The 25,978-nt window shown below is 44.9% G+C and overlaps 1 protein-coding gene across 1 annotated transcript in view; it reads right to left on the reverse strand.

Moving 5' to 3' along the window:
* YPEL2 (yippee like 2) overlaps nucleotides 1–25,366 on the reverse strand; it is a 62,054-nt gene extending 36,688 nt beyond the window's left edge. Inside the window, exons 1-2 of the mRNA XM_027034255.2 lie at nucleotides 25,150–25,366; nucleotides 3,069–3,382 (exon numbers count right to left, since the gene is read on the reverse strand). Of these exons, the coding sequence (XP_026890056.1) occupies nucleotides 3,069–3,185 (117 nt within the window). The 5' untranslated portion in view covers nucleotides 3,186–3,382; nucleotides 25,150–25,366. The remainder of the gene's footprint in view (nucleotides 1–3,068; nucleotides 3,383–25,149) is intronic.
* Between the last annotated feature and the right edge of the window lie 612 nt (nucleotides 25,367–25,978).

Raw genomic sequence — 25,978 nt, forward strand, 5'->3', positions numbered from 1 at the left:
TCTCAAAAATAAATAGATGTAAAAAAAAAAAAAATTATTAGTGAGAAACTGAGACTCAGAGGTTGGACAGTTGATTCCAGGCAATGAGGCCTCTGGGGATTTACAGCAAGCCAGGATGGTGGAAAGCCTGGTGCAGGATTGTTTCCACCACCTCAGTATAGACCCTAATTGTTCAAAACTTTGCAACTACACATTTCCACGGGAGCCCAAAGTCCTGACTCTGTTCCCAGTTCTCTACCAGCCACATACTCCGAGCTTTAGTTCTCTGGACCTTTGTGTTCACTTCTCCATAAGGAAGTCAGACTCACTTTTTTTTTTTTTTTAAACCAAACAACGGAATGTCAGGCTTCCAGATGAAAGGCTCTATTACAAGTACAAAGTATCATTTAATTACACTGCTGCTCCAGTTATCTGCTTCCCAGCTCCTAACTCCCACTGGGCAGATTCTGAAACCGCATAAGAGATTATGTCAAGAGGGGAGAACAGGAGAAACATTCTCTCCCTGAACTTTCTTAAATGGAAGAGAGAAACAAAATGAAAAGAAAGGCCCATTTTCCAAGGAGGGGGCTGGGGCAGTGATCTTTCCGTTAAGTGGACCTGCATAAGAATCTATAGATTATTTAATGCTGGGGGTGGCTGCGGAATGAAATAAAGGAATCTTTGTGCCGTGCCAGCCACAGTTCCCTCACCCTCTCCCCACAGCCAGGCATTTAACCCAACTTTTTAAATCATCAAGCTCTAATGCACCCCATCTGTGCACCGGTTGTGGCCAGTGAAACTGAAGCCTGTGCTGACTTTGGCCTGGACTTGTGAACGAGCCTTTCTGCCCCAGAAGGGGCAGGAAGGAGGACATGAGGCCAACAAAGACATTTTTTTGCTCATCACTGGTCTTCTCCTAAGGGTCAGGCTCCACCCATCTGTTTATCCATTCATTTACTGAGCTCTTGCCATGGGTCAGGTTCTAACCCAGAGACACCAAACTAGTAGATATGGTCCCAGATGAAGGAGAATGTATAAAAGTTCCTGGGAGAGAGGAAAGAGGTGAGGAAGAAGGGATGCTGTTGGCTGAGGCACAGAGGACTGAAATACCCCCATCTGCATATTCAGGGATGTTGCTTAGTTCCAAGTGGTTGGAAAATAAAGCAACGAACTGGCAAGAAATCAAACTCAAAAGGCCAGATTGTCCAAGGCCCTGAATACCAGGCTCCAAACATCAGTGTGGAAGGCCACTACCATCTCCACACGTTCCTTTCTGTACATCTCACAAGACCCAGCTCAAATACCACCCCTTCCAGAAATCCTTCTTGAACACACTCAAAGTAATTGCTCTCTCTCCTTTAAGCCTCCAATTTGCATTCTTGGACAGCCTGTATGAGTCTCAACTTCTCCATCCATAAAATGATTACTATAGCCTACCTTAAAGTCTTCTTATGAGGGTTAAGTGAGGTAACATTTACAAAGTGTCAAGTAGCAGTTTTTAATACATAGAAGGTGCTAAAATACATTTTATTGTTACCTCGATTTCTTATGATACATAGCACTCTCTCGTGGTATTAAAAAGATGTCTTGACTTCCATTTTTCCCTGGAGATTTCCAGAAATAGGACAGCTCACATTTTCCCTCCAAGCTTGTAGGCCCCCTTCCAAAGCAAAGAGGACTGATCCTCTCTTTCCTCACTGACACAGCCTCCCCACATCCAGAATTCCAGACTTGAGGGGTTCCCAAAAGATTCAAGCTGAATCTGAGACAAGATGAGTCTATTGACAGAGAAGGGAGCTACAGGCTAGCTGGAACATAAATGGCATAAAGGAAAGTAATGAGCAGAAACCTAGAGAAGTAAAAGCGGGCCAGAGGTCAAGACTCTGAGGGCTCTAGGATTCAAACTCTGTAGTAACCCTAGATCTTGGAATAGGCCTAGAAGGAGGACTTCCATTCTTAGTCCTGATTTGAGAAGCCCCACAACCACACATGGTTGTTCTAGAACAACAGTCTAGGGACTGTTCTAGAACTACTGACCCTTCATCTCCCAGCCTTCTCTCTGGCTGGGCTATCGAGCCAGAGCCAGGGAAAGGTGATGCCACCTTTTCTAGAAGTTCTTGTAAACAGATCAAGAGCACTTTTTTTTTTTTTAATTTAGTCTGGGTATGATTACAGGTTGGCTTGTTTTTTTACTTAATGGCATGAAGTCCAGGTTCTGAGGAAGGATGGTTTTTAGAGGGAAAAGGTCCCCATGATCTTTATCCTTTTTGTGCAGCCTAGTAAAACCCATTTCTCCTCTCATGGGAATTTAGGGCCAGGAGGGAGGTAGCTACCACCCTGAGAATGCTGCCTGAAGGAGCCAGTTCCCGGATTGAACAACTGGGCTGTTTACTGATTTATTAATAATCTCCCTGCCCCAACTTTAGGAAGCAGTTGCTAATGCCTTTCCAGGAAAATAGGGTCCATTATTTCTTCTAATTTTGATCAAGTGTCACACCATATTATCTCATGTAGAAGCCCTAAAGATCCCCACAGGACAGGGTCAGCTCTTTACCAAGCCACTTTTGGTCCTCCCCAAAGGACACCCATTTTAGTAACTCAGTCATCTTGTAACCTTCCCAGGGGGCTTAGCAGGCAATATCCTTTCTCATGTCAGCTAAGAAGTGCCTCCTCTAAGATATCCTGCCCCTACCACCTTTCTTAGAGCTCACTTTCCAGGCATGCAGCCCTCTACATGGCATTCACCTGCCAACCTGAGTTAAGCCAGCCTAGCAAAAGGCTCCAATCACTCTTCAGCCCCTCTCCCCTCTGGCCTGTGAGCCACCAGCTCCCCCAGCCACCAACAGGGATGACATTTAATTTCCAAAATTACATACTAAACTAGTACACTCTCCCTCCAACTCAGAGTTATTTCTCAGTTGACTGAGACAGCCAGGAAGGGAACCTGTAAAAACAAAACACAAAACAAAACAAAAAACCCACAAATATCCCGGGCTCTTTGGGAGAGTTTATAAACCTGTGCAACCTTATGAGCCAGAAATGCCCCCCACACCCGGGGTGGGCAAGCAAGGCCTGCAGGGAACATGTACCTTGGAAATGAGTTCATCATGATTGGCCAAGTGGGCTCTGCAGTGAATGCAGCTGTAGGTCCGGTGGCAGGAAGGCAAATATGCCTGGAAAGTCTTGGATCTTGTCATCTTCACCATTGGCGCCGTAGAGCGTGGAGTGAACTCTGGAGTGGCCCACGAGGCACTCCCACAGGATGGGTCGCACGGGAAACACCGGAAGACACAGGTAAAGGCCGTGGTTTGGCAGGGGGTGAGTGTGGGGCACGCTCCACACACTGGTGATGTCTTCAGAGGAAGGACCCTCAAGCAGAGGTCTAGGGCTGGTTCTCAGCAGCCTGCAGTGCCAAGATAAGGGGAATATCATTAACTGATGGAACAGGGCTTCCTGAAAAGCAAGTAGAGTCCAAGTGCCACCCAAGAGAGAGGGCAACATTTATAGGAAAAAATGACCCCTTCTCTGTCTCTTGTCATCATTGCCAAGATGTCCAATGAATGAGAAAGAAACTACTGGAGATCCCAGTGTTGCTGCTTTTCTAGAGTTGGAGGTTCAGTATCAACTCAGGGTACTCAACAGCCACCCCACCTACCCTCCACCAACATTCAGAAATGGGCATGATCACCATTCTTAGGGGACCCTATAAGAGGCCAGGCTTAAGGATGCGCCACCTGTAGCCCCAGGGAGAAGATTCCTAAGGGCCTCCTCTTCTGAGCCAACCAAGATATATGGCTAAAGGAAAAGGCAAAGTTCAGCCTCTACAAAGTCACTACATCAACAGTCACAGATATATGTCTCATCCATTTCCAGATACCTGGAGTCTTCCAACACTTGAAACCACTTACCAGCAGAAACCACCATGCTCCATCCCACCCTTTGCTTTATGGATCAAGCATGGGATACAAAGGATCAAGTTCCCAACCAGCAGGGTCCCTTATGGTTAGCAAGCTCTTTTGCCATACCTTGCCCAGAAATAGATGCTTAGTACTTTTTTTGTTTGTTTGTTTGTTTGTTTGTTTGAAAAGCAAGCAAGGAAATGAATGAAACAAATGGCACAATCAGACCCCTGCATCTAAAATTCACAATGACAGTGAATTTTACCAGAATCTCTCCTCAACCCTCAAAGTTCCCATTAGTCATCCCACAGTGCCAAACATCTCTTCTGCCATTGCCTCAGCAATTTTATTCTACTAGGAACCAAGGACACTGAGAAAGTGGGTGGCTTCCAGGCTATGTCCAAGTAAAGGTCTGAGGGCAAAACCTCAATACATACCCTGCTTCTCTGGCTCCCCCACCTAAAGCTTCTGAACCTGCCTATTCCTTGGGCTTCACTAACAGGGGTGGTGTTCCCACTTGCCTACCTCCCAGGAGAGCCACAGTGTTAATTAATGCCTGCATCATGCTTTGAAGATAAAATTATTTAGAGAGCCGGGGGAGGAAGACAAATAAAATCAGATCTTCTGGGTTGTGTCTGGGATCCATCTGGATGTTTAGAGAAAGTTGCAAATCATAGTCCTCTTTTTCCTCTAAACCTCACTAACCAAATCTTCCAAAGGGATGCTGCCCTCCTCCCTGATATCCTTCCCACCACAGCAGTCACTGAGAGCCACTATACCCTCACTATACCTCTAGGACTCTGTATATCTTCCTGAATGGCCAACAGCATGGGCCAGCATTAGGCTGAAGGACAACAGTGGCTCCACATTCAGGATGACCAATTACACATGAGGTGTCCAACTATTGAAGGGATTCATACTTACAGGGGCCCAGGTATAGTGTTTTCCCTGCTTGGTCTCCCCACCACTATTTTTAAAGACGTGAAATCAGGGTAAACTGAACAGTACAGAAATACTTGGAAGAATTTGGAAGTGAGAATTAGTTTCCCTAGCTTTACCTCAGAGTTAGGCCTGGCCATAATAGGAGATGAGGAAGGAAGATCATGACCCCTTGGACCCAGAGCCCCTCCTTCTCACCATGGACATCTTTTGATAGCAGGTAAGGTGAGTCTGGTCAAAACAAAAACCCATGGTAGACCAATGGTGTTGGGTGTTGAGGTGTTACAGGTGGTAGAAAGAGACAAGTACCCTGCCTAGGGTTTCCTGAAATACCCTTGAACTTTCCAATACCTCTGTTTCACTCGCAGGAAGGGCAGTTATCTCCAGGAAAGAAAGGGGTGGTAGGTCAGGGTAGAAAATAGGAAAGGCAAGCAGGGAAATGAGCTCAAGGCTTTCCCCAGGCCAGCTTCTGAAGTCCACAGCCTTAGCTGCCCAGTGGGGAGCACTAGGAGCGTGGGTCCCATCAGTCTTATACAAACACTGAAGGAAGAAAAGGAAACAACGAGCCCTGGCTGCCAGTCTGGGTTTATAGAGCAGCCACAGAGTCTGTTTTCTTATACATGCAGACAGCTTCTAAATTATGCATTTCCCTAGAGTAAAATTATTTCTTCTCTCACTTCTCTTCTGTAGGAAACGAGAGGGGAAGAAAGAAAAAAAAAAAGTTTGTACACAGGGGTTTCTGGTTATGCTCAGCTTCAAATCTGAATTCCAAAACTTGTTCAAAGCTCCTTCTGAGGAATAAGCATTTATAGTCTGTACTCAATGTGAACATGTCACATACAAACACATACCCATGCACACACATTCACTGCATACCATAGTTCTGAACTTAAAAAGACAAAAGAAAAATTGACCCCATAAGCAATATCTCAGGCTGCTTGGTACTAGAGAAACCCCGGGGAGCTTAAACAGCAGGCATGAGACTTTGCTGTTCATTCTGCTCCTCTCCCTCTTTTCATAGGAATTCACAGCCATCTAAAGGAAAATCAAGGAAAGAAAAAGTGGCTTGCTGAAATATGCATCTTGTCCAAGCACTACAGGGCAAGCTGGAAGTAATGAGAGGGGGTAAGTAGAAAGCAAGCTGAAGCAGAATCAAGAGAGGGTCCTTGTGTCTAAAAAGAGAAACAGTAGGCTGTCACAGAAAAAAAAAAAAAAAAAAAAGGATGACAGCTAGGTCCAAAAAGTAATCATCTATTACTGTCTTCTTCCCTCTTAAGCGAAAATTTTAAAAGCTGCGTCTTTGAGTCAATTCTTAGGAAGGAAGGTAAAATAGATGGATTTTTTTTTTCTTTAAGGGAAGAAACTAGGGTATGAGGCTGCAGAACTCACCACATTTTGATTGTTGGACTTTGGTACCTGTAATGGGGACATAAGCTCCATGGGGCTTCACGAGTCCAACTCGTTGAACATACTGGAGTCCAAATTGATTTCCAACAATAATCAAATGAGCTCGATATTTAAAAGCCTCAGGGCACATGTACAAATTAAACACCATTTTAAGTGAAGCAATAATCCATCACAGTGGAAATTAAAGGAAGATTTGCTACCAGCCCCAGCTGGCTCCTGCTGATCAGCATGGAAAGAAAAGATGTGAACTATTATGATTAAAAACAAAGACCCCAGATACTGCACTTTGAGAGCCAAATGCACAGGGAGCACACAGCAAACCTGGCTGTCCCACCTGACAGGCCTTTTCCACCAGGAGCCACAACCACAGCTGGAACTCAGAAGAAAAACTTCTGAATGTCCCCGGGATGGAGGGGCAGAAGGGACAGATTCTCCAGGGAAGCCATGAAAGAACTCGATGAATGAGGTGGGAGACAAGGGACCACACAAACTGAGAAGGTGGAACTCACTAGGGGAAGTAACACCTCCAGCCACAGGACAGCACCAGTCTGTTGTTTTTGTGGGGTACTTTGGTGGAGGGTAGGCAAAGACTGCCCAGAAAAGAAGTGGGCTGTGGAATCACAAACCATTCCTTCTCCTCTCTAGCTCAATGACCTTTAGCAATTTATTCAACCACTGGACCCTCAGCTTCCCCAATTCAAATACCAACATACACAGGGTCATGAGCAGCAAATGACATGTCAGAACATGCACAGTGTTGGCATACAATTATACCAAATTATAGCTATTATTTTTAGTGGTCAATTAGAAAAAGATGCTGCTACTTAGAAAGAAAGAAAGAAAGAAAGAAAGAAAGAAAGAAAGAAAGAAAGAAAGAAAGAAAAGAGGCTTGAGGATTATATCGCCACTTCCATTAGGACCCTCTCACTTGTCCTTGGGCAGCACAGGAGATGGCACTTTTGGGGTGACATTTCTCCAAACCTAGACTTCTCAAGGCAACAAGGAGGTGATGGATGACACTGGAGGAGCCATAGAAGTGCTTCCCTAATTGCTACTGAGGTCCTTCTAAGAGGTGGCTTCTTCAGTGGCCATGCTCCTACATGCCCTAAAGGACTGCCAAGAACACATCTCTGATTTATACAGCCCTAGCAGGCCCGTGAGCCTCTTTTCCCTTTCAAATCCATCCTCTGTATTGCAGCCATTGTTACCTATTTAAAAAGCAGATTTGACTGTTTTGTCACTCCCATGGCCTTCAGAAAGGCAATAGAAGGGGTGCCTTGATGGCTCAGTCGGTTAAGCGTCCAGTGTCCAACTTTGGCTCAGGTCGTGATCTCATGGCTCGTGCATTTGTGGGTTCAAGCCCCACATCGGGCACTCTGCTGTCAGTGCAGAACCTGCTTCATACCTTCTGTCCCTCTCTCTCTCTCTTTCTGCCCCTCCCCTGCTCACAATCTCAAAAATAAACATTTTATAAAAAATTTTTAAAAGTTAAAAAAAAAAAAAGAAAAAGAAAAGCAACACAGAGCAGTAGTTAAGATGGGCTCTAGAACCATACTCAGGGTTTTTAAATCTGTTTTAACCTTTACAGGCTGTGTGACCTTGGGGAAATTTACTTAACCTCTCTGAACCATGCTACCATCCTCATTAGAAAACAGGAATAATAATATCAGCTTCATAAGACTCTGTGAAGATTAACTAATACTCAGCTTGTGCACCTGTAAGTACACAATAAATTCCTAGTGTGTACTACCACTGATAACCATCTACCATTGACACCCACAAACTGCTTCAGATTCATCTCTACCACACCTCATACTCTATACTCCCATTTTTTAAACTGACATTTAAGGGTCTACCATGTGTCAGGGACTCTCCTAAGTGCTCAGATTTGGCTATCAAACTCTTAGCTCCCTCTAATACACCATGCTTGCATTTCACCCCTCCACAGTTTTGTTGATGCCACTCCCTCAGCCTGACACATTCTTCCCACCTCTTCTTACTAGGCCCTTTAACTTGTCCATTAAGATTCAGCTAAGGGGCTCCTGGGTGGCTTAGTCAGTTGAGCATCCAACTCTTGATTTTGACTCAGATTGTGATCCGAGGGTCTTGGGATTGAGCCCTGTGTTGGGGTTCCCACTGGGTGTGGAGCCTGCTTGGGATTCTTTCTCTCTCTCTCTCTCTCTCCCCCTCCCTCCCTCCCTCCCTCCCCCCTCCCTCCCTCTCCTGCTCATGCTCTTAAAAAAAAAAAAAAAAAAGACTCCACTCAAGTGCCTCCCCTAACATGGGCTTATTTGTTCTTCCTCTGTGCTCACCTCCATCTTAAGGAACCAAAATTATCCTTTTCTACCTCTGTATCCTCCATGAGAGGTAAGTTCCAAGGACAAGGACCATATTTTTGTGCTCCCTGGACTCAGCAGCAGAGAGCACACAGTAGCAGCCATTATTGAACTGAACTCCCTCTGCTTCCCATTGGGCTGCTGACTAGACCAGTCCACCCCTGTGTGGATAGCAGACATGATTGAGGTCCCTCCCTTCCCCCTCAAAGTAATGAGGTAGGAGGCAAAGATACTCTGGGTCCCCAGGGCCCATGAAATACTACTCTCCTCTGACAGCCCCCACTTAGATCCTGTGCTGAGATGCTCAGAACTATGGTCCTTGGTACAGAAGATGTTCTAAGTCCTGGGCATTAATCAAAGGCCTGTCATTGGCATCCAACTCCATTCTTTGCCTTTGTGGGGGCTAGGTTAAATTACACACATATTGAGAAAGAGAGAAACCCTTAATAGAGGGGGAAAAAAAAAGGTGGCAGTGGAAAAGGACCAGGTGAGCCATTTCTGGAACTGGGAGGGAGGAAAAAGAGATAATGGCTGTGGAAGGCCTCTATCCCAGGAGGAAGGTCCTGAACCCAGACCGGGGAGTAGAGAGACCCAGTTTTCCTGGACCATCAAAAAAGAGAAGTGGCAGGTGGTGTTAGTCCACTGGTGAGGGATTACAGGATCTAGAGGCCAACAGACTTGGGTCCAGTCTCGGGTTTTCTCACCAGCTGCATCACCACTGGGCAAGTTGCCTGAAAGGGAAGAACAGTGCCTACCTTGTGGAGGAGACAAAAGAATCAAATGAGATATTGCAAGTGAAGCATTCAAGCATAGCACCTGGATGAGTTAGCATTCAATAACCCTAATTAGCTGTAATCATCCTTACCAGCAAGGGAGAAAAAGCGCGGGAACTGTTTCTATTCACAAGACCCAAATGGGCAGTGTTCCTATCTCCCACATTGACTCAAAGTGGTTACAGGGTTAGGGCCTAAATTAATCCACTTAAAGGTACACTGCTTTAAGTAGATTTTTGTGGCTTAGCTGGGAATCTAACATTATTGCTATATCATTCCAAACAGACCATTCTATCACTTAGTGCTGTGGAAAAGTTACCTCTGTAGCCCACCCTGATTCAACTAACCCCACAATGGGGCCACTAGTGAAAACTTTACTGAAATACCCCTATTACAACTACCATGGAGCTGATGAGCAAGGCACACAGGAAAATCAATGTCATCATTCCTAGTTACCCACTGTGTAGAACTGGACCCAGGCAGCACTTCAAATTCATTCAGATGATAATAAAAGCCAGCTTGGGTCTTCAAGGAACCATTCTTTATTTCTTTTTTTTTTTTTTCTTTCTTTCTTTCTTTCCTTTTTTTTGGAATTTGAAAGTTTACTTTTTTATTTTGGGAGAGAGAGAGAGCAGGGGAGAGACACAGAAGAGAGAGGGAGGGAGAGAATCCCAAGCAGGCTCCACACTGCCAGTGCAGAGTCCAAAGTGGGGCTGAATCTCACAAACCAGTAGATCATGATGTGAGCTGAAATCAAGAGTCAGACGCTTAACGGACTGAGTCACCCAGGCACCCAGAACCACTCTCATAAACAAAGTTAACCATTCATCTCTACCCTGGACATAGGGCTGAGGCTTGATTTCACAAGGATTATCTGTCAGATGATAATCCTACATGATCTCTAGGATTCCTTTGTCTCTTAAAGTCCTGATTCCATATTGTAATGATGTCTCTGCCAGATGAATCCTGCCCCAGAGCACAGAATCCATCCACCATCCTTTATTCTGCTAAGACCTTGATTTCAGCGAGGTCACAGAACATACCAGTCGTGCAGAGTCCACTCAGAAATGGCTGTTGGATGGTGTCTTTGCAACATCTGTTAGCGAAGCATTGTATTACCACAAGGCCCTTAGTTCAGCACTCTATCTACCTGGGGAGGTCGCCACATGAGGCTTACATCTGTTAGAATATCTGCATAGGAAAAAGGTAGTTCCCCTTGAACATCCTGAAACTTGCATGTAATTTACTAGACACTAGATAGAGGTAGCTGTTACTAGCTATGAAGAGATCAGATATTACTTGTTTCTACAATTTAGATAATAATATAAAAAGCCCAAACAATCTGTCTGAAGATTCATTACCAAGGACACTTGGCTAATGTTCATCAATGGCTTCCTTCTTTTTCTTACAACTCACATCTCCAAAAAGGATTAAAGGTAACTTACAAAAGCATATACTTTTAACATAGATTAAGAAATTACTGGGGCACCTGGGTGGCTCAGTGGGTTAAGCATCTGACCTCAGCTCAGGTCATGATCTCATAGTTCACAAGTTCAAGCCCCACATTGGGCTCTGTGCTGATAGCTCAGAGCCTGGAGCCTGCTTCGGATTCTGTGTCTCCCTCTCTCTCTGCTCCTCCCTGGCTTGTGCTCAGTCTCTGTCTCTCAAAACTAAATAAACATTAAAAATTTTTTTTTAAATTAAAAAAAAATTAGGGTAGGAGGAATATAAGAACACAAGGAGAGTTAAGACAGAGAAATGCATGCTGTTACATTGCTAAATATTTACTAAATTTCAATTGCAAATTTGGCTTTGAGCTCCCGAGTAAGCAAGGCAGAAGAAAAATATCAGTACTTATAAGGTTTACATTTCCTACAAAATAAAAGCATTTTGGTTGTTCAGGCTATAGATTTTCTGAGAGCTTTCTCCTGTGGGTGGTTGCAGAGATGATGAGCAGTGAACACAGTGGACAAGATCCTCAGCATACAGCAACAGTTCCCACCACGAAACTCTTGCAAGACTATTTCTTAGAGGTCCCTCCATGAAAATGCACAGCAAAACAAACACCAAAGGGCAATTCAGTAAAAGGGATTCTACATGGGGGTCAAATCAGGGCAGCCCAAGAACATGGCTTTCTGACGGTCTGGCTGGATCCAGTGATGTAGACTCTCCAGAGGAATGGAAGAGTTACAGAGCTTTCTGGCAAAGCTCCATGAATATCATTTATCACAACCAGGCTTTTGAGTAACAAAAACATGGGCAGCCTCCAACATGCCAAGTCCAAACACTAATATTTTTTAATGCTAACACTATTTGGCCTGGTGTTGCATTCAGTTAGTTCTCTTGTGGGCTACTTTTTCCTTAAACTCTCCCCTTATGGCCTATCATGCCTCTCCTGGCTCTTCTCTCTCACTGAGCCTCAATCTCCCTGGCTGCTCTTCTTCCTTCCTCCTCCTCCTTGGAGGTGCTTCTACCATGTCCCTGACTGCTTGCTCCCCATAGACATTCTCATCCATATCCAAGTCTTCTAAACCTCTGCCTTCTGGTCAAGAAGCCTGGGTCCCTTTCTATAGGATGCCTCTAACTGGTTCTAGGAAGGCACTTCAAATTAAATGCATCCAAAGCCAGCACCATCTTTCCCCTTCTCCTGGTTCCTACCACCTTCACCCTAATTCTGCTCCCTTCTCCTGAAGGCCCATATACTGAAGCAGGAAAGACCCTTTATTCTCTCTTGCTTCTATGTCATACTCCATCGGTCCCCTAGACAATTGGCTCTGGCTCTGCAAACCAGCCTCCCATAGCCATCTTCACAGCTACAGCCAGCAGCACTGTGTGAGCCCTACCCTCCCTCACCCTGAACTCACGTGACAGCATCCTAAACTGGTCTCCCTGACTCAGCTCTTACCTCTCCAGCCCATTCTAGAATTCTATTTATACAACACAATCTGATCACATCTCTCTCATGTTTCAAAACCTCTAGTGGTTTCCTAGCAACCTATAGGATGAGGTCCAACCCCTCAGGTGGCACCAAGAAACTGGGCTGATTCTCCTTATCTTCACCATCACCTTCCCACCTCCTCCAAACCTGTTTCCCCAGAAGACTAAGCTTGTTCACTACCTTTTCCCAAGTTGTTTTAGACTCCTGAAAAGCCTTAACCTGTATTCAATGTCTGGAAGATGCCTACTCATCCCTTAATACCCAGATAAGACCCTAAGCATTGGCGGTGGCCCCCTTTTCCCAGCATGCAAAAGACTTTTCTCCTGAATGGTACTCTATCACACTGTGTGTCTTCCAGACTGGGAACTTCCTACAGTCACAAGCCCAGTCTTTACTGTCCCTTGGTTTCCCTAGGACTCCTACTCTCAGGCACATCAGAGAGTCTTTTATTATTTTTTCCAGAGGGACTTGATAGATGGTAATTAACTGAGTGAAATGAGTGACCATCAGTGAAACTGTGCTGCCCTGTAAAGCTGATATTTTTAATCTTATTTAAAACACTATCCAGTGCATTTAAAATATCTAATTCTGGCCATTACATGGGACTCAAATACCATTAATGCTCCACAAAGTTAAAAAGCCAGCAAACTCTTGTGACATCAACCCACATGGACTGGCAGATGGCGCATGATACTCAGTCCCATGGAGCCATATCTCCAATGCAACACACAACAAGACAGACCCTCTGATGGTTTTACCCAGCTTCTGTCTAATGGCAGAAGTGTTCCCCATTCTGCCTCCCCTGGCCATTCACACCATCTGTGCACCACCCTGGGTAGCTTCCCAAGGGACCCTCCCCACACTGGCATTGACTTCTGACCCCTGGAGAAACCCTCAGACTTCCAACCCAGGAAGTTATGTCTCCCAGAGTGGTCCCCACAAAAGCCCCAGGGCAGTCTGAGTCTGAGAAAAATTAAGCATCAGATTTGGTTCAGGCCAGCAAGGAAAGCAGTCCCTCCATCCTGCCTCTAGTCCATGCACAAGAGAGGGCCACATCTGCCCTTTTCCTTCAGCTCCCAGAGATTGCCACCCTCAGCATCAGTCCTTCATTTGGTATTTGGCCATGCTCAGAGAAGATAATCCTGGTTAAAACAAAACCAACAGATTTTTCTCATGATCTGGGATCCAGAGAGGGATCGTGTCCATTGCTTTGCCCCCATGACAGGGCTACACTTAAACTACAATGTAAAACAGTCATTTAGAAGATCAAGAAAACATTTTGGAAAGTAGTATAAGAGATGTGGCCCATCTTTAAAAGTTACTTCGCCAGGGAACCCTCCCCTTGTCTCCACCAACCCCTACTACACAGATTCCTCCTCCCAGCACTCTTCACAGCTACAGTTGTACTTTTACTGAGGTGATTATTTGATTTTCATCTGTAGCTCACACTCTCAAAGATCAAATATTATTTACTGAATAAATGAATGTCTTTGGACCCCAGGCACTGTATAACCTTGATTTCTCTTTAACTGCTACTCCCCCAGGGCACAGCTGGGGCCCCAATTAGTTACAAACCATCCATCTCAAATCTGCCAATACAATTCTGTTGTTCAGCTCTCAGCATGCCTTTGGCTTCCTCACTTTAATCTCCCAATTCAAATAAATCCAAAACTCTAGACTCTGACATCTGTGGCTGGGCTCCCCGCCTTTCCACAATTGGAATTTGGAAATTGAACTTCAAACTCAAGAGAAAAAAAAAAGGGCAGAAGAAGCATTTTCAAAAGGATGCCTGTGTGTCTAAAGTCCCAACCACCACCAGCTCGAAGATGGATGTATTTTGTCCTAGGAATTATTAAACTGTCATCTCATATTGCCATCTATTGAAGAAGAAAAGAGACAGTAGGGTGGGAGAGAGAAACTGATTCTAGCGCAAATTTCTGGATCTCTCCTGTTATGGGACTCGCAGATAGGTTTTAGTAAGAATTACAGCTTCTTTTCCTTTCAGGTCTAGCCTATCAAGGGGCACCATGCACGTTGCCAGTGCAGTTTTTTCATATAACTTAAGAAACATCCTCCACAAAGCTAGTTGTTTATGGATCAGTCTTCCCACTAGATTGTGAGCCATTCCTGGCCAAAGAGCACATCTGGTTAATCATCCTTCATACTCAGCCCAAAGCCTGGCTTGCTGGAAGAGCTCAGAAAGGTTGGTTGAAAATGTGGGAAGTGAGGGGAGGAGGTAAGGAGGAGTCATCTGAGGCCATGCACAACTATCAGTAAGACTCCAGGACTCTATAGTTTATTAATTTCCTATTATGAGCCTATGATGGGCCAAGTACTTGATAAGCATTATCTCAATTAATCCTAACAACCCAGGGAGGCAGGCATTATTATGATTACCCTTGTTTAAAAGATGAGGAAAAAGCTCAAGAAGTTAAACAATTTGCCCAAGGTCACTCTACTAGAAAGTACCAGAACCTTGGCACAAAAACAGATACTCAGATCAATGGAACAGAATAGAGAACCCAGAAATGGACCTACAAATGTATGGCCAACTAATCTTTGACAAAGCAGGAAAGAATTACCAAATGGAATACAGATAGTCTCTTCAGCAAGTGGTGCTGGGAAAACTGGACAGTGACATGCAGGAAAATGAACCTGGACCACTTCCTTACACAATACACAAAAATAAACTCAAAATGGATGAAAGACCTAAATATAAGACAGGAAGCCATCAAAATCCTCAGTAAGAAAGCAGGCAAAAACCTCTCTGCCCTCAGCCTCAGCAACTTCTTACTTAACACGTCTCCGGAGGCAAGGGAAACTAAAGCAAAAATGAACTCTTGGGACCTCATCAAAATAAAAAGCTTCTGCACAGTGAAGGAAACAATCATCAAAACTAAAAGGCAACAGAAAGAATGGAAAAAGATATTTGCAAACGACATATCATTTAAAGGGTTAGTATACAAAATCTATAAAGAACTTACCAAACTCAACACCCAAAAAACAAATATTCAGTGAAGAAATGGGCAAAAGACATGAATAGAAACTTCTCCAAAGAAGACATCCAGATAGCCAACCGACACATGAAAAGATGCTCCACATCACTCATCATCAGGGAAATACAAATCAAAACCACAATGAGATACCACCTCGCACCTATCAGAATGGCTAACATTAACCACTCAGGCAACAACAGATGTTGGAGAGGATGCAGAGAGAGGATTCCTTTTGCACTGCTGGTGGGAATGCAAACTAGTACAGCCACTCTGGAAAACAGTATGGAGGTTCCTCAAAAAATTAAAAATAGAACTACCCTACGACCCAGCAATTGCAGTACTAGGTATTTATCCAAGGGATATAGGTATGCTTGTTTCAAAGGGACACATGCACCCCCATGTTTATAGCAGCACTATCAGCAATAGCCAAAGTATGGAAAGAGCCCAAATGTCCATTGATGGATGAATGGATAAAGAAAATGTGATGTGTATATATATATATATATATATATATATATATATATATATATGTATATATATATATGTGTATGTATATACACACACACACACACACACACACACACACACACAATGGAGTATTACTCAGCAATCAAAAAGAATGAAATATTGCCATTTCTAACTACGTGGATGGAACTAGAGGGTACTATGCTAAGCAAAATTAGAGAAAGACAAATATCATATGACTTCACTCATATGAGGACTTAAAGATACAAAAGAGATGAACGTAAGGGAAGGGAAGCAAAAATAATATAAAAACAGGGAGGGGGGACAAAACATAAGAGGCTCTTAAATACAGAGAACAAACAGAGGGTTACTGGAGGGGTTGTGGGAGAGGGGATGGGCTAAATTGGTAAGGGGCAGTAAGGAATCTACTCTTGAAATCATTGTTGCACTATATGCTAACTAACCTGGATGTAAATTTTAAAAATAAATTAAATAAATATTAAATAAATAAATAAATAAATAAATAGTACCAGAACCAAGATTTGAATCCTGGGACAACCCCCACCAAGGATGTTTTAATCCTGACAAGTCAGAGAAGAGTCCAAAGATGGGTATCCTTGGCCCTTGAGCTCATTAGAGCCACAAGCAGAACATCTTCCAGAGGGAGAGTCTAAATCAATTAGTTATAATGCAAACAAAAATGTCAAGTTCTCTTAAAACATCTTCAGACTCTCAGGGTTGGTTCACTGCTTCAACTTTTAATTACAGAAATACAAGAAAACAAATGAGGGAAGGGAATAACCACAACCAGAAGATAGGACAACAGATCAGACACAATAGCTAGTTTTCAGTTCCTATCAAATCTTCCTGCTCATGGATTTTTAGCTTTAACGCTGCAGTTATATAGGGATACTTTTTTCCTCAAATCCTAAGGAAACAAAGAATCATGTAAGTCAAAATAACCAAAAGCCCCATTTAATTTGCATTTATACATAATACATATGTTTATACCTTTAATACAGCAAATACTGAAAGAGAATTCATTTCTACCTATGGTCCACTTGGTGGTGGATCAACTTAGGGAGGGACCCCCCACACACAAAGGACCAAAGTGGTAAAAGAAGAGATAAACAGGAGGCAAATGTAATGGAGGACACACACAGGAGCCATACGAACAAAAGAAAAGGAAGTGGTAAAAATACAGTAAGGGAAAGTAGGCTAAAGGTCAAAGATGCTTAGTAGTTGGTTTCTACTAGGGATATCTACTACCTCCGTGATTTCCAGACCTCAGAAATGTGTGTGGGGCTGGGCTCCATTACAAAAATGGGAAATTGAGGGGAGGGGGAGGGTTATAATTTGCTTGCTTTTATTAGAGTCCCTATCCTGAAAATTCTGATTTTGTAGGCCTTTGGTTGGCCTAGAAATCCTTATGGCACCCAGGTTTGAGACTCTCTAGGGATAGTCCCATTTTTGGAGAATGCCTATTATCTGTATCAACTAACCACTGTTCACAGAGTTCTTCTGTGAATGGAAGCCACAGTCCATTTCCATGAACTTACTCTAAACTGTAACAACAGTAGCCCAAGCAAAATCCCAATGTTCTCTTTCCAACATCTCATGTGCCTACTGAACATTCCCCATACATTACCTCTTAATGTTCACACCTCTGTGCCTTTGCACACACTGTTCCCCCTGGAGTGTTTCTGCATGTTTAAATCCTCATCATTCTTCACAGCCCCATCTCCAAAATGCCTATACTTTTTGTATCTTCAAACTCTCGGTACCTTATTGACACATACACCTTAATCACCCTATTAGAGTATATGCTTAAGAGTATATGTGGCAGGGGCCATATCTTAACTCATCTTTATCTCCCAAAGGTCCCATATTATCTGTTGAATTATTATTAGCCAGGAAAACAAAGTAAAACCAAGGTTCAGTTTCAGCCCTAGGCCAGAGGTTCCTCTTCTGTAGCTCAAAATAGGAATCAAAATTTTCCTGACTCAGGCAGGATGTGCTCAAAGCCTACCCTCTCTTGCCCCAGGTACTCACAACCAGAACAGCATGGGAAAGCAAAACAAAACAAATCATTAGGAAGGTCAATATTTCCTATGATTAAATTTCCTATCAGATAAAATCATGCCACTTTCTTCAGTCAAACCAAACTCAACTACTGTTCACTCCCAGAAGACCCTGTTTGGGCCTCAGTGGAACACATGTGCCATATGGATATCAAGCCTTCCTTTCCTAACAAAAAATAGGCAAGGGAACTTGAGCCACTAGAGACTAATTTCATTCTGAGCTGGCAATCTAGTTTCAGATCAAAACCACTAAATCTGGATATACCACATTCTCAAGACCACAGGGGAAGGCTGTAGCTCAGGAAACAGGAGAGCACAGTGCTGCTGACCCAACCAGGAATGTGAGTGGCAGTGTTGCACCTCTCTGGCAGAATGCTCCTTTGCCCCATCACAGAGAGGAGGCAGGCTTTGCCTGGAACCAAGACATTATGGGGCAGGGGCACCTGGGTGGCTCAGTCGGTTGAGCGTCTGACTTCGGCTCAGGTCATGATCTCACGGTTCGTGGGTTTGAGCCCCGCGTCAGGCTCCGTGCTGACTGCTTGCTCAGAGCCTGGAGGCTGCTTCAGATTCTGTGTCTCCTTCTCTCTCTGTCCCTCCCCTGCTCGTGCTCTGTCTCACTCTGTCTCTCAAAAATAAATAAATGTAAAAAATAAATAAATAAAAAGACACTATGGGGCATTTGGTATTTTATTCAAGAGTTGGTATTTTTCCAGAAATATACAGGAGTAGAAACAACCCTGGGCCTGAGAAACAAAATGTATGATTTATAGTCTCTGCTTTGCCCTAATTAGCTCTGTGTCTTAAACAAGTCCTTTTTGCCTATTTGAGCCTCAATGTTTACATCTCTAAAATGTAAAATCTAAAATGATTTTAATACCCAAACCAGCATATATCCAATTTAAAAAGAAATATAAATCATTAACTTGAAATTAGAGAAAATAAAAATTACAAGTTTAACACTGGAAAAAATTAGGATGTAGGGCCCTATAGTTACTAAAGTCAGGCCACAAATTTGGCTCTGTGCCTCCTGGCACCCAGAACAAAAAGAGAAATATGATAAGTTATACATTTCCAATTGCCCAAAAAGAAATATCATGCCCGTTCCTCAGGAGAGGAAAGTTTTTTCTGGCACTCATTCCTGAAAGAAATTTCTTCCTATTAACTTTTTAAAGGGGACACTAAGTGAAATTGTAGCTTAAGACTTCAACTACATCAACCCTTATAAGAAATGTAGTAGCAAGTTATATAAAGCTGTTTAGGACAACGTCCTCCAGGAAAGCAAAGGGCAGTGAAAGTTCATTTCAGTGAAAATAACTCAAGGGGCTGAGGTAATATGGCCCAAATATGCACCTTTCAGTAAGCCAGCTTAATCCAAGGATAAAACTAAGAATGGCCAGAGGAACAGGTAGACAACATGTCCTTCCAAAAACTTGCATAAATATGACTTCTTACACATGGGTGTTATTAAAAGTTGGGCAGTAGGGGGCCCCTGGGTGACTCAGTCGGTTAAGTGTCCAACTTTGGCTCAGTTCATGATCTTGTGGTTGGTGAGTTCAAACCCTGCATCTGGCTCTGTGCTGATAGCCTGGAGCCTGCTTCATATTCTTTGTCTCCCTCTCTCTCTGCCCCTCCGTCACTTGGGGTGTGTGTGTGTGTGTGTGTGTGTGTGTGTGTGTGTGTGTTTTGTGTCCGTGCGCGCACTCTCTCTCTCTCAAAAACAAACATTTAAAATAAATTTTTTTTTTTTTAAGTTGGGCAGCAATTTGCAATGAGATGATTTCGAACTTCTGTTCTGGTTCTGATAGATCTAAGTGACATGTTTGGTCTTCATTTATTGGCACTAATTAAAGATCTGGTGGTTTTCTCCCTCTTATTGCACATTCCCAAATCAATGGATTGGGAATTCCTGCCAAAGAGAGGAGGGAAACCTATTGATATGAGTGTTATTAAAAGCTAACAGCAGGTGCCTGGGTGGCTCAGTTGGTTAAGTGTCCTGTTTTCAGTTCAGGTCATGATCTCATAGTTGTGAGATCAAACCCCCAGTCAGGATCTGAGCTCGCCCTGGAGAGCCATGGGATTCTCTCTCCCCCTCCCCTGTGCACAGGTATGCACACACTCGAGCTCTTTCTCAAAAGTAAATAAATAAATAAAAGCTAACAGCAAGTGTGTATGTGCCCAGTTTCTCATACGTTCTCTCATTTAATCTTCCCATCAATTCTGTGATAGTAACTGGTATTAGACCTTTTTTACAAAAGGAACAGAGATTTAGAGAAGTTTAGCAAATTGCCCAAGGTCACAGAACTAATTATCCCAATCTTCCTGGTTCCTCCAGTCCTACTTACAGTGCCTCCTAGTATCAATGAAATGTGATTACTGGTAGAAATGCTTATTTGTCAGGAGAACAGTAAAAACAAAATAAAGCTACTAGGGGAGGCAAGAGCTGTTTATTAACAACAAAATGACAACAGAGCTTTTAGAGACCTATAAAAAGTATAAAAGGGTGAAAAATATTGTGAAAAGCAGAAGTCCTAAGATATATTCCAAGAGAACAGTAGCCCACCCCAGGAAAAGGAAGAGAAAAATTATTTTTCTCTTCTGTTAAAAATAAAAGTATTGGGGCACCTGGGTGGCTCAGTCAGTTGAGCGTCCAACTCTTGACTTCGGTTGTCATGATCATGCAGTTGGTGGGATCAAGCCTGCATTGAGATCTGTGCTGACAATGCACCTAGCCTGCTAGGGAGGCACCTAGCCTCTCTCTCTGCCTCTCCCCCTGCTTGCATGTGCTCTCTCTCTCTAAATAAGTAAACATTTTTAAAGTATTATTTATATTCTCAAAGATTCAAACCATTGGCTCTCTTTAGTCATTCACCCATTCCACCAACCAATATTTATCCAATGCTACCCACACCAGGTACTGTCAATAGTGAGCAAGACAGAGAAACTCCCAAGCTTCCAATCTAGCCATCAAGTAGGCAATGTATTTCCATATGGTATTAAAGTTCTTTGAAAAAAACAAAGTTAAGGAGATTCAATAAAGTTGAGGTGCAGGGAAGGGAGGAGCTGTTCTGAGAGGAGCTCTCTGAGACCCAAGTGAGAGAAGCCAATCATGTAAAAAATTATAGAAAGGCATTCCGGAAAGAGGAACTACCAGTATAAAGGCCGAATGACAAAAACAAACCTTCCAGATTTTAGAAACCTGAGGAAAGCTGGTGCAGTTGGAGCAGAGTGGACCAGCCACATAGGAGAGGAGGAGAGAGAAGTTGGGGGAAGGAGATAGGTTGTGCAATGCCTACAGGAAAAGGAGTTGGATTATGTCTGAAGGGCAATACGAAACCACTGGAAAACTACAAACGGGAGTAGCATAATCCAATTTATTTTTAAACTCTCAGGGGCTATATTCACAAATCTCAGGGAAATTCACGTAGGTGTGGTCCTTCAAAGAAGCAAGTAAGAGGCACCTGCCTGGGTGGCTCAGTTAGGCCCAGGACTCTCGGTTTGGGCTCAGGTTATGATCTTAGTTTGAGGGTTCACGACTCCTGCACTGTCAGTGCAGAGCCTACTTGGGATTCTCCCTCTCCCTCTCTCTCTCTCTCTCTCTCTCTCTCTCTCTCTCTCTCAAAATAAGTAAACTTAAAAAAATATATAAAGATGCAAGTAAATATCATCTTTTGTTAAGGATGACATCATTGAAAACTATCAACTCTAATAAAATACCTTTAGCCGGAAGGCCCTGACTTCCCATAACAGGAGGCTACATTTTAAAAAGATGCTTCCTTTTCCAGAGCTTTATACCCTTTTATGCTAAATAATGCAATTGTCAGAGCACCTAGTGGTTTGTTGATGGACCCTAGGGAAATGCCAAGATAATTTACAAAGGAAACTGATCCTGAACCTCCATTTGAGTCCCACCTGGACATCTCTTCCCTCTGCTTTTCTATACTAGGATATCCTATCCTTTGCCATGCATTTGTTGTTTTCTTTTTTATTACTGGCTCAAAACTAAATATTCCAAATGTAAGCTGTTTGACCAAACTGAACATTATCAATTTCAACAATCCTACAGTTAGTGTTCCCATATAAACCATATCTTTGGCAGGAAGGACCATAGTTGAATTTGAATTTGGATAGGGTTCTATTTGAAGCTAAATGCAGCTTTGATTAATTCAAGGAAATTTCTTTTACCAACATGTTTAGACACAATAAAGGAAAACATCTAACATGTGGATACATCAGGTTCGTGCTTGAGATAGAGGTAACAGCATCAGAAACTGGGTAACTAACAAGGTTCACCTGCACACAGAAGCCAAGCTATCATCACAGGAAAGAACCAGGGCTGAGGTAGGTAGGCAAGGAGGTCAGGGGAACTTATGTCCCTTCTTATTAACAACTGTTGGCAGATAAGGCCCTGACTCTCCCAGACCCCCCTCCAAAAATCACCAACCTGCCCTTCCCCTAGGCCACATGGCCTAGAATACCCAGCTATTAAACAGCATCAACATTTTCTGCTGGCCAATTGTTAACATCCCAGGCATAATAACTATGTCACTGTCTCAAAACTATTAAAATCATTAAACCAGTAAAAATTCACATAATCTATGAATAGTAGAGCAGATTCATCAGAACTACTCACAACCCCAACCCCATGCACCTAGAAACATCCAGGGGTACAGAACACAGCAGCCCTCAAATGGATTGGGCAGGGTGGTGTGGATGCGATGGGGGGGGGGGGGGGGGTCTTATGGCCAAGGCTCCATGACAGTTGAAAGCAAACCACACTATGCCCTTAGACTTCTCAAAGCCTAAGCTAGTGCTCTCAGATGAGTGATCTTGGGTTTGCATAGTGGGTCACACACTTGATTAAGGCTTTGCACACTTCATATCCAGTTTATGCCATTTCTTATTGACCACCTATATCATAATCACATGACCCACTGAGAAAAATATCTCCAGAGTGTACTGACAGACTGCAGTTTTTAAATACTTTTTTTAATGTTTATTTATATTTGAAAGAGAGAGACACGGTGCATGAATGGGGGAGGGGCAAAGAGAGACAGAGGCAGTATCCAAAGCAGGCTCCAGGCTCTGAGCTATCAGCACAGAGCCTTATGCGGGGCTCAAACTCACAAGCCAGGAGATCATGACCTAAGCCAAAGTCGGACGCCTAACCAACTGAGCCACCCAGGTGCCCCCAGACTTAATTTTTTAATACTACTCAGCTCATCTTTATGTACATTTAAGTTTGAGGACCTCTGTCCTACAGCAATGTTTCTTAAACTGTGGGTCATCACCCATTCACCCGTTTGGTCAAGAAATCAAGTTAACAGGCCATGACCAACAGATGAGTTTTTGTTTTTGTTTTTTAATTAAGAAGAAAAAACTATATATGGAGCACACTGTAGGTAGTGAGGGCAATTATTTCCTAGAACTTAATGCAGGTGTGGACCTCAGAGCAGAGATGCAAAAGGTATTCCTTATTTTGGACCCCAAAGTTTGAAAACCACTCTCCTAGAGGAAAGAAGGAAAATAATACTCTTGTGCATGTTTATTTTCCATTTTCCATCCCTAACTCCAAGCTTTCTTATTTTAGTTCAAACACAAGATATCAAGACAGATCCCAGAAATTCTATTATTAAATCCTAAACCAACATAAGCTAAGGAGAGGGATGAGCCCAAGGCCCCCACCCCTGCCTGAGACCTTTACCACGAAGATGGGGATAAGGGATGGTGCCAAAGGGAAGTTTGCACAACTCTCCTCAGGCTGGACCTTTTCCTTGGTAAAGAACTTATAGCCATTCATGTCACAATTCAGAAGAATTAAAATGTTCCTCATCAGGGGCAAGACTCAGCCTTAGTATTGAGTGCTAAGGAGATGAGGGGAGAATAGACAACTGAGATTTGGCCCATCTTTGCATCCTGTGGCAATGATGAAGTCAAAGGAAAGCCAACCCCACTGATGGCAAGGCCTGAAGTTCTCACAACGAGGAGACTACTGAAGAGCGTCAAGCATGCGAGGTCAAGTCTACTGCAGAGCCAGTGACAGGAGTTACCTTGGGCAAGGCACTTAACTTCTAAACCCCCTGAGTTCCTTGCTCTGCCAGCGTTCCCTCACCAAATGAGATACAGAGAAGTGGCTTGCCTAATGCTCTGGGTCAGGGAAACCCATCTTGCTGGGCCAGAAGACAGGTACAAGAGAGGAAGGGCAAAGAAAGGAGGATGAGTAGCTAGATTAGCCTTTAGACTCACCAGAAGCAAGCACCCAGTTAAAAGAGCCAAGACTCCAAGACAACAAGTTGACAAGAAGGCCAGAAAGCAAAGCCCCATAAAACCCAGAAGCAGTTTGGTGTGCCATTCACGGAGGTGAGACTGTGGGAGGGTCCGCTACTTGCAGGAAAAAAAAAAAAAAAACACCAAAAAAAACCGGAGGGCACTCACTCACTTGGCTTTTTAAGTGCTTTTATGCTGAGAGTGAAGCCAGAGGTGGCAGTCTCCTGGGCTGGGTCCAAAAGAACAGGTGGTTACCCCAACCCCCAACTGGAGAAAAGCCACCACTTGACTAAAGACACCCGGGAGGTCGGCGGCCAAGGAGGGTGAACTTGAAGCAGTGAGAGGTCAGGGCTGCCCCTCAGCGCCAGTTCCTGGGAGGTATTCGCTGGAGAGGCCCCTGCATTCCGTCGGGCAGGAGAGAACTCGGCGCCCACCCCCTTGGCAAGGGCAGTGGGGAGGCTCCGGGAAGCGGCCAGGCAGGAACTCGGCTGCGGTTACCTCGGCCCAGAGCCGGCCAAGCGCTCCTGGGAGTTTCGAGGGCGGCCAGTCCCCCACAGGCGGGAGCCCCGGGGGCGACGCCCCCGGACCCAGTGTCTCCAGCGGAGACCCAGCGTCACCGGGGACAGAAAGCTTCCGAAGCCCACCCTCCGCCGACCCCCCACGGAGCCCGAACGCACAGAAACTGTGCTAAGAAGCAGCGACCCGGTGTCCAAGTCCCGTCCGCCAAACCGCGCACCCTAGACTTACTTGCCCGGCTTCTCGCACAGCTCCTCCGCCCCGACCCGGGGACCCGCGCCACCACGGGTCCCGCCGCGGGCAGCTGCCCGGGCCCTGCAGTGTTTGTAAACAAACCGGTCACGTGGCCCCGGCGGCCCGCTTCCCGCCCCTCGCGCCCGCGGCCTCCACGGGCACCCCACGCCGGACCTCGCCTCGGGGGCGCAGCGCACCTCGCGGGAGCCGGGCTGGACGGGCCACGGGACCCGTGCCCACTGCCGGGTGTCCCGCGCCCGCGCTGACAGCGCGCCCCACGCCCACGCGCGCCCGGCCCGCGCCGCGCTCCAGGCTCGCTTACCCGGCAGCAAGCTGCCCCGTCCGGCCAGCGCGGGGCTCGGCTCCGCGGGGGTGCGCAGCAGAGGGCCGCCCGGCTGGCTCCCGGGCTCCGGGCGCGCTCTTAAAGCCACAGTCTCCGCCACTGCCGCCGCCGCCACTCCGCATCCCTCCGGGTCGGGGCCGGGGGCTGCCCTGTGACGGACGCGCCCCCGCGCCTATCCCCTCGCCTTAGCACATAGCAACACGCCGCGGGTTGGCCCGGCTCGGCCGCAGCCCATCTTCCCCGAGCCAATCAGCGAAGGACGGAACTCCGCCCCCCGCTTCCCCAGCCTCCCACCCCCACCCCTCGGCGCTGGCCGGGCTGGGGTGCGGGGAGTGCGGAGTGCCGGGTCTGAGCAGGGTGGGCTTTCAGTGCCTGAGGGGAGACCTTTTATTTGTGTTTGGGGGTTTGTCCGCAGGTCAAGGCTGGGATTCCTAGAACCTAGGAATAGGAGTGGGGAAGCTGTAATGGTGCTTGTAGGGTCAAGACAGTAACCCGCTCCTTACACCTTAGCCATCTCTAACTCAGAGCCTAAGTTACCTTAAGAGGTTCTCAGGATCCGGTCCAATTGAATTTAATAAAATAATGCCAACCCAGCCCAGGCCCTACTCAGAAGCAAGCCATTTCTCCACTTCTCCCTGCTCTGCTAGTAATTTCAGCGAGTTACAAGTAGGAAAGACGTGGTAGGGGAATTGGAAGGCGCCCAGCCCCCTATTGCTGCCGATTTTCCAAAGCTTTTGAAGGGAAATGCGGATGGCTAGCCCAGAAAAGTGGAATGGCCAGTGAACAGAGGGAGAAGCCCACGTTCTGG

This window comes from Acinonyx jubatus, chromosome E1 (assembly GCF_027475565.1).
Source record: "Acinonyx jubatus isolate Ajub_Pintada_27869175 chromosome E1, VMU_Ajub_asm_v1.0, whole genome shotgun sequence".
NCBI lineage: Eukaryota > Metazoa > Chordata > Mammalia > Carnivora > Felidae > Acinonyx > Acinonyx jubatus.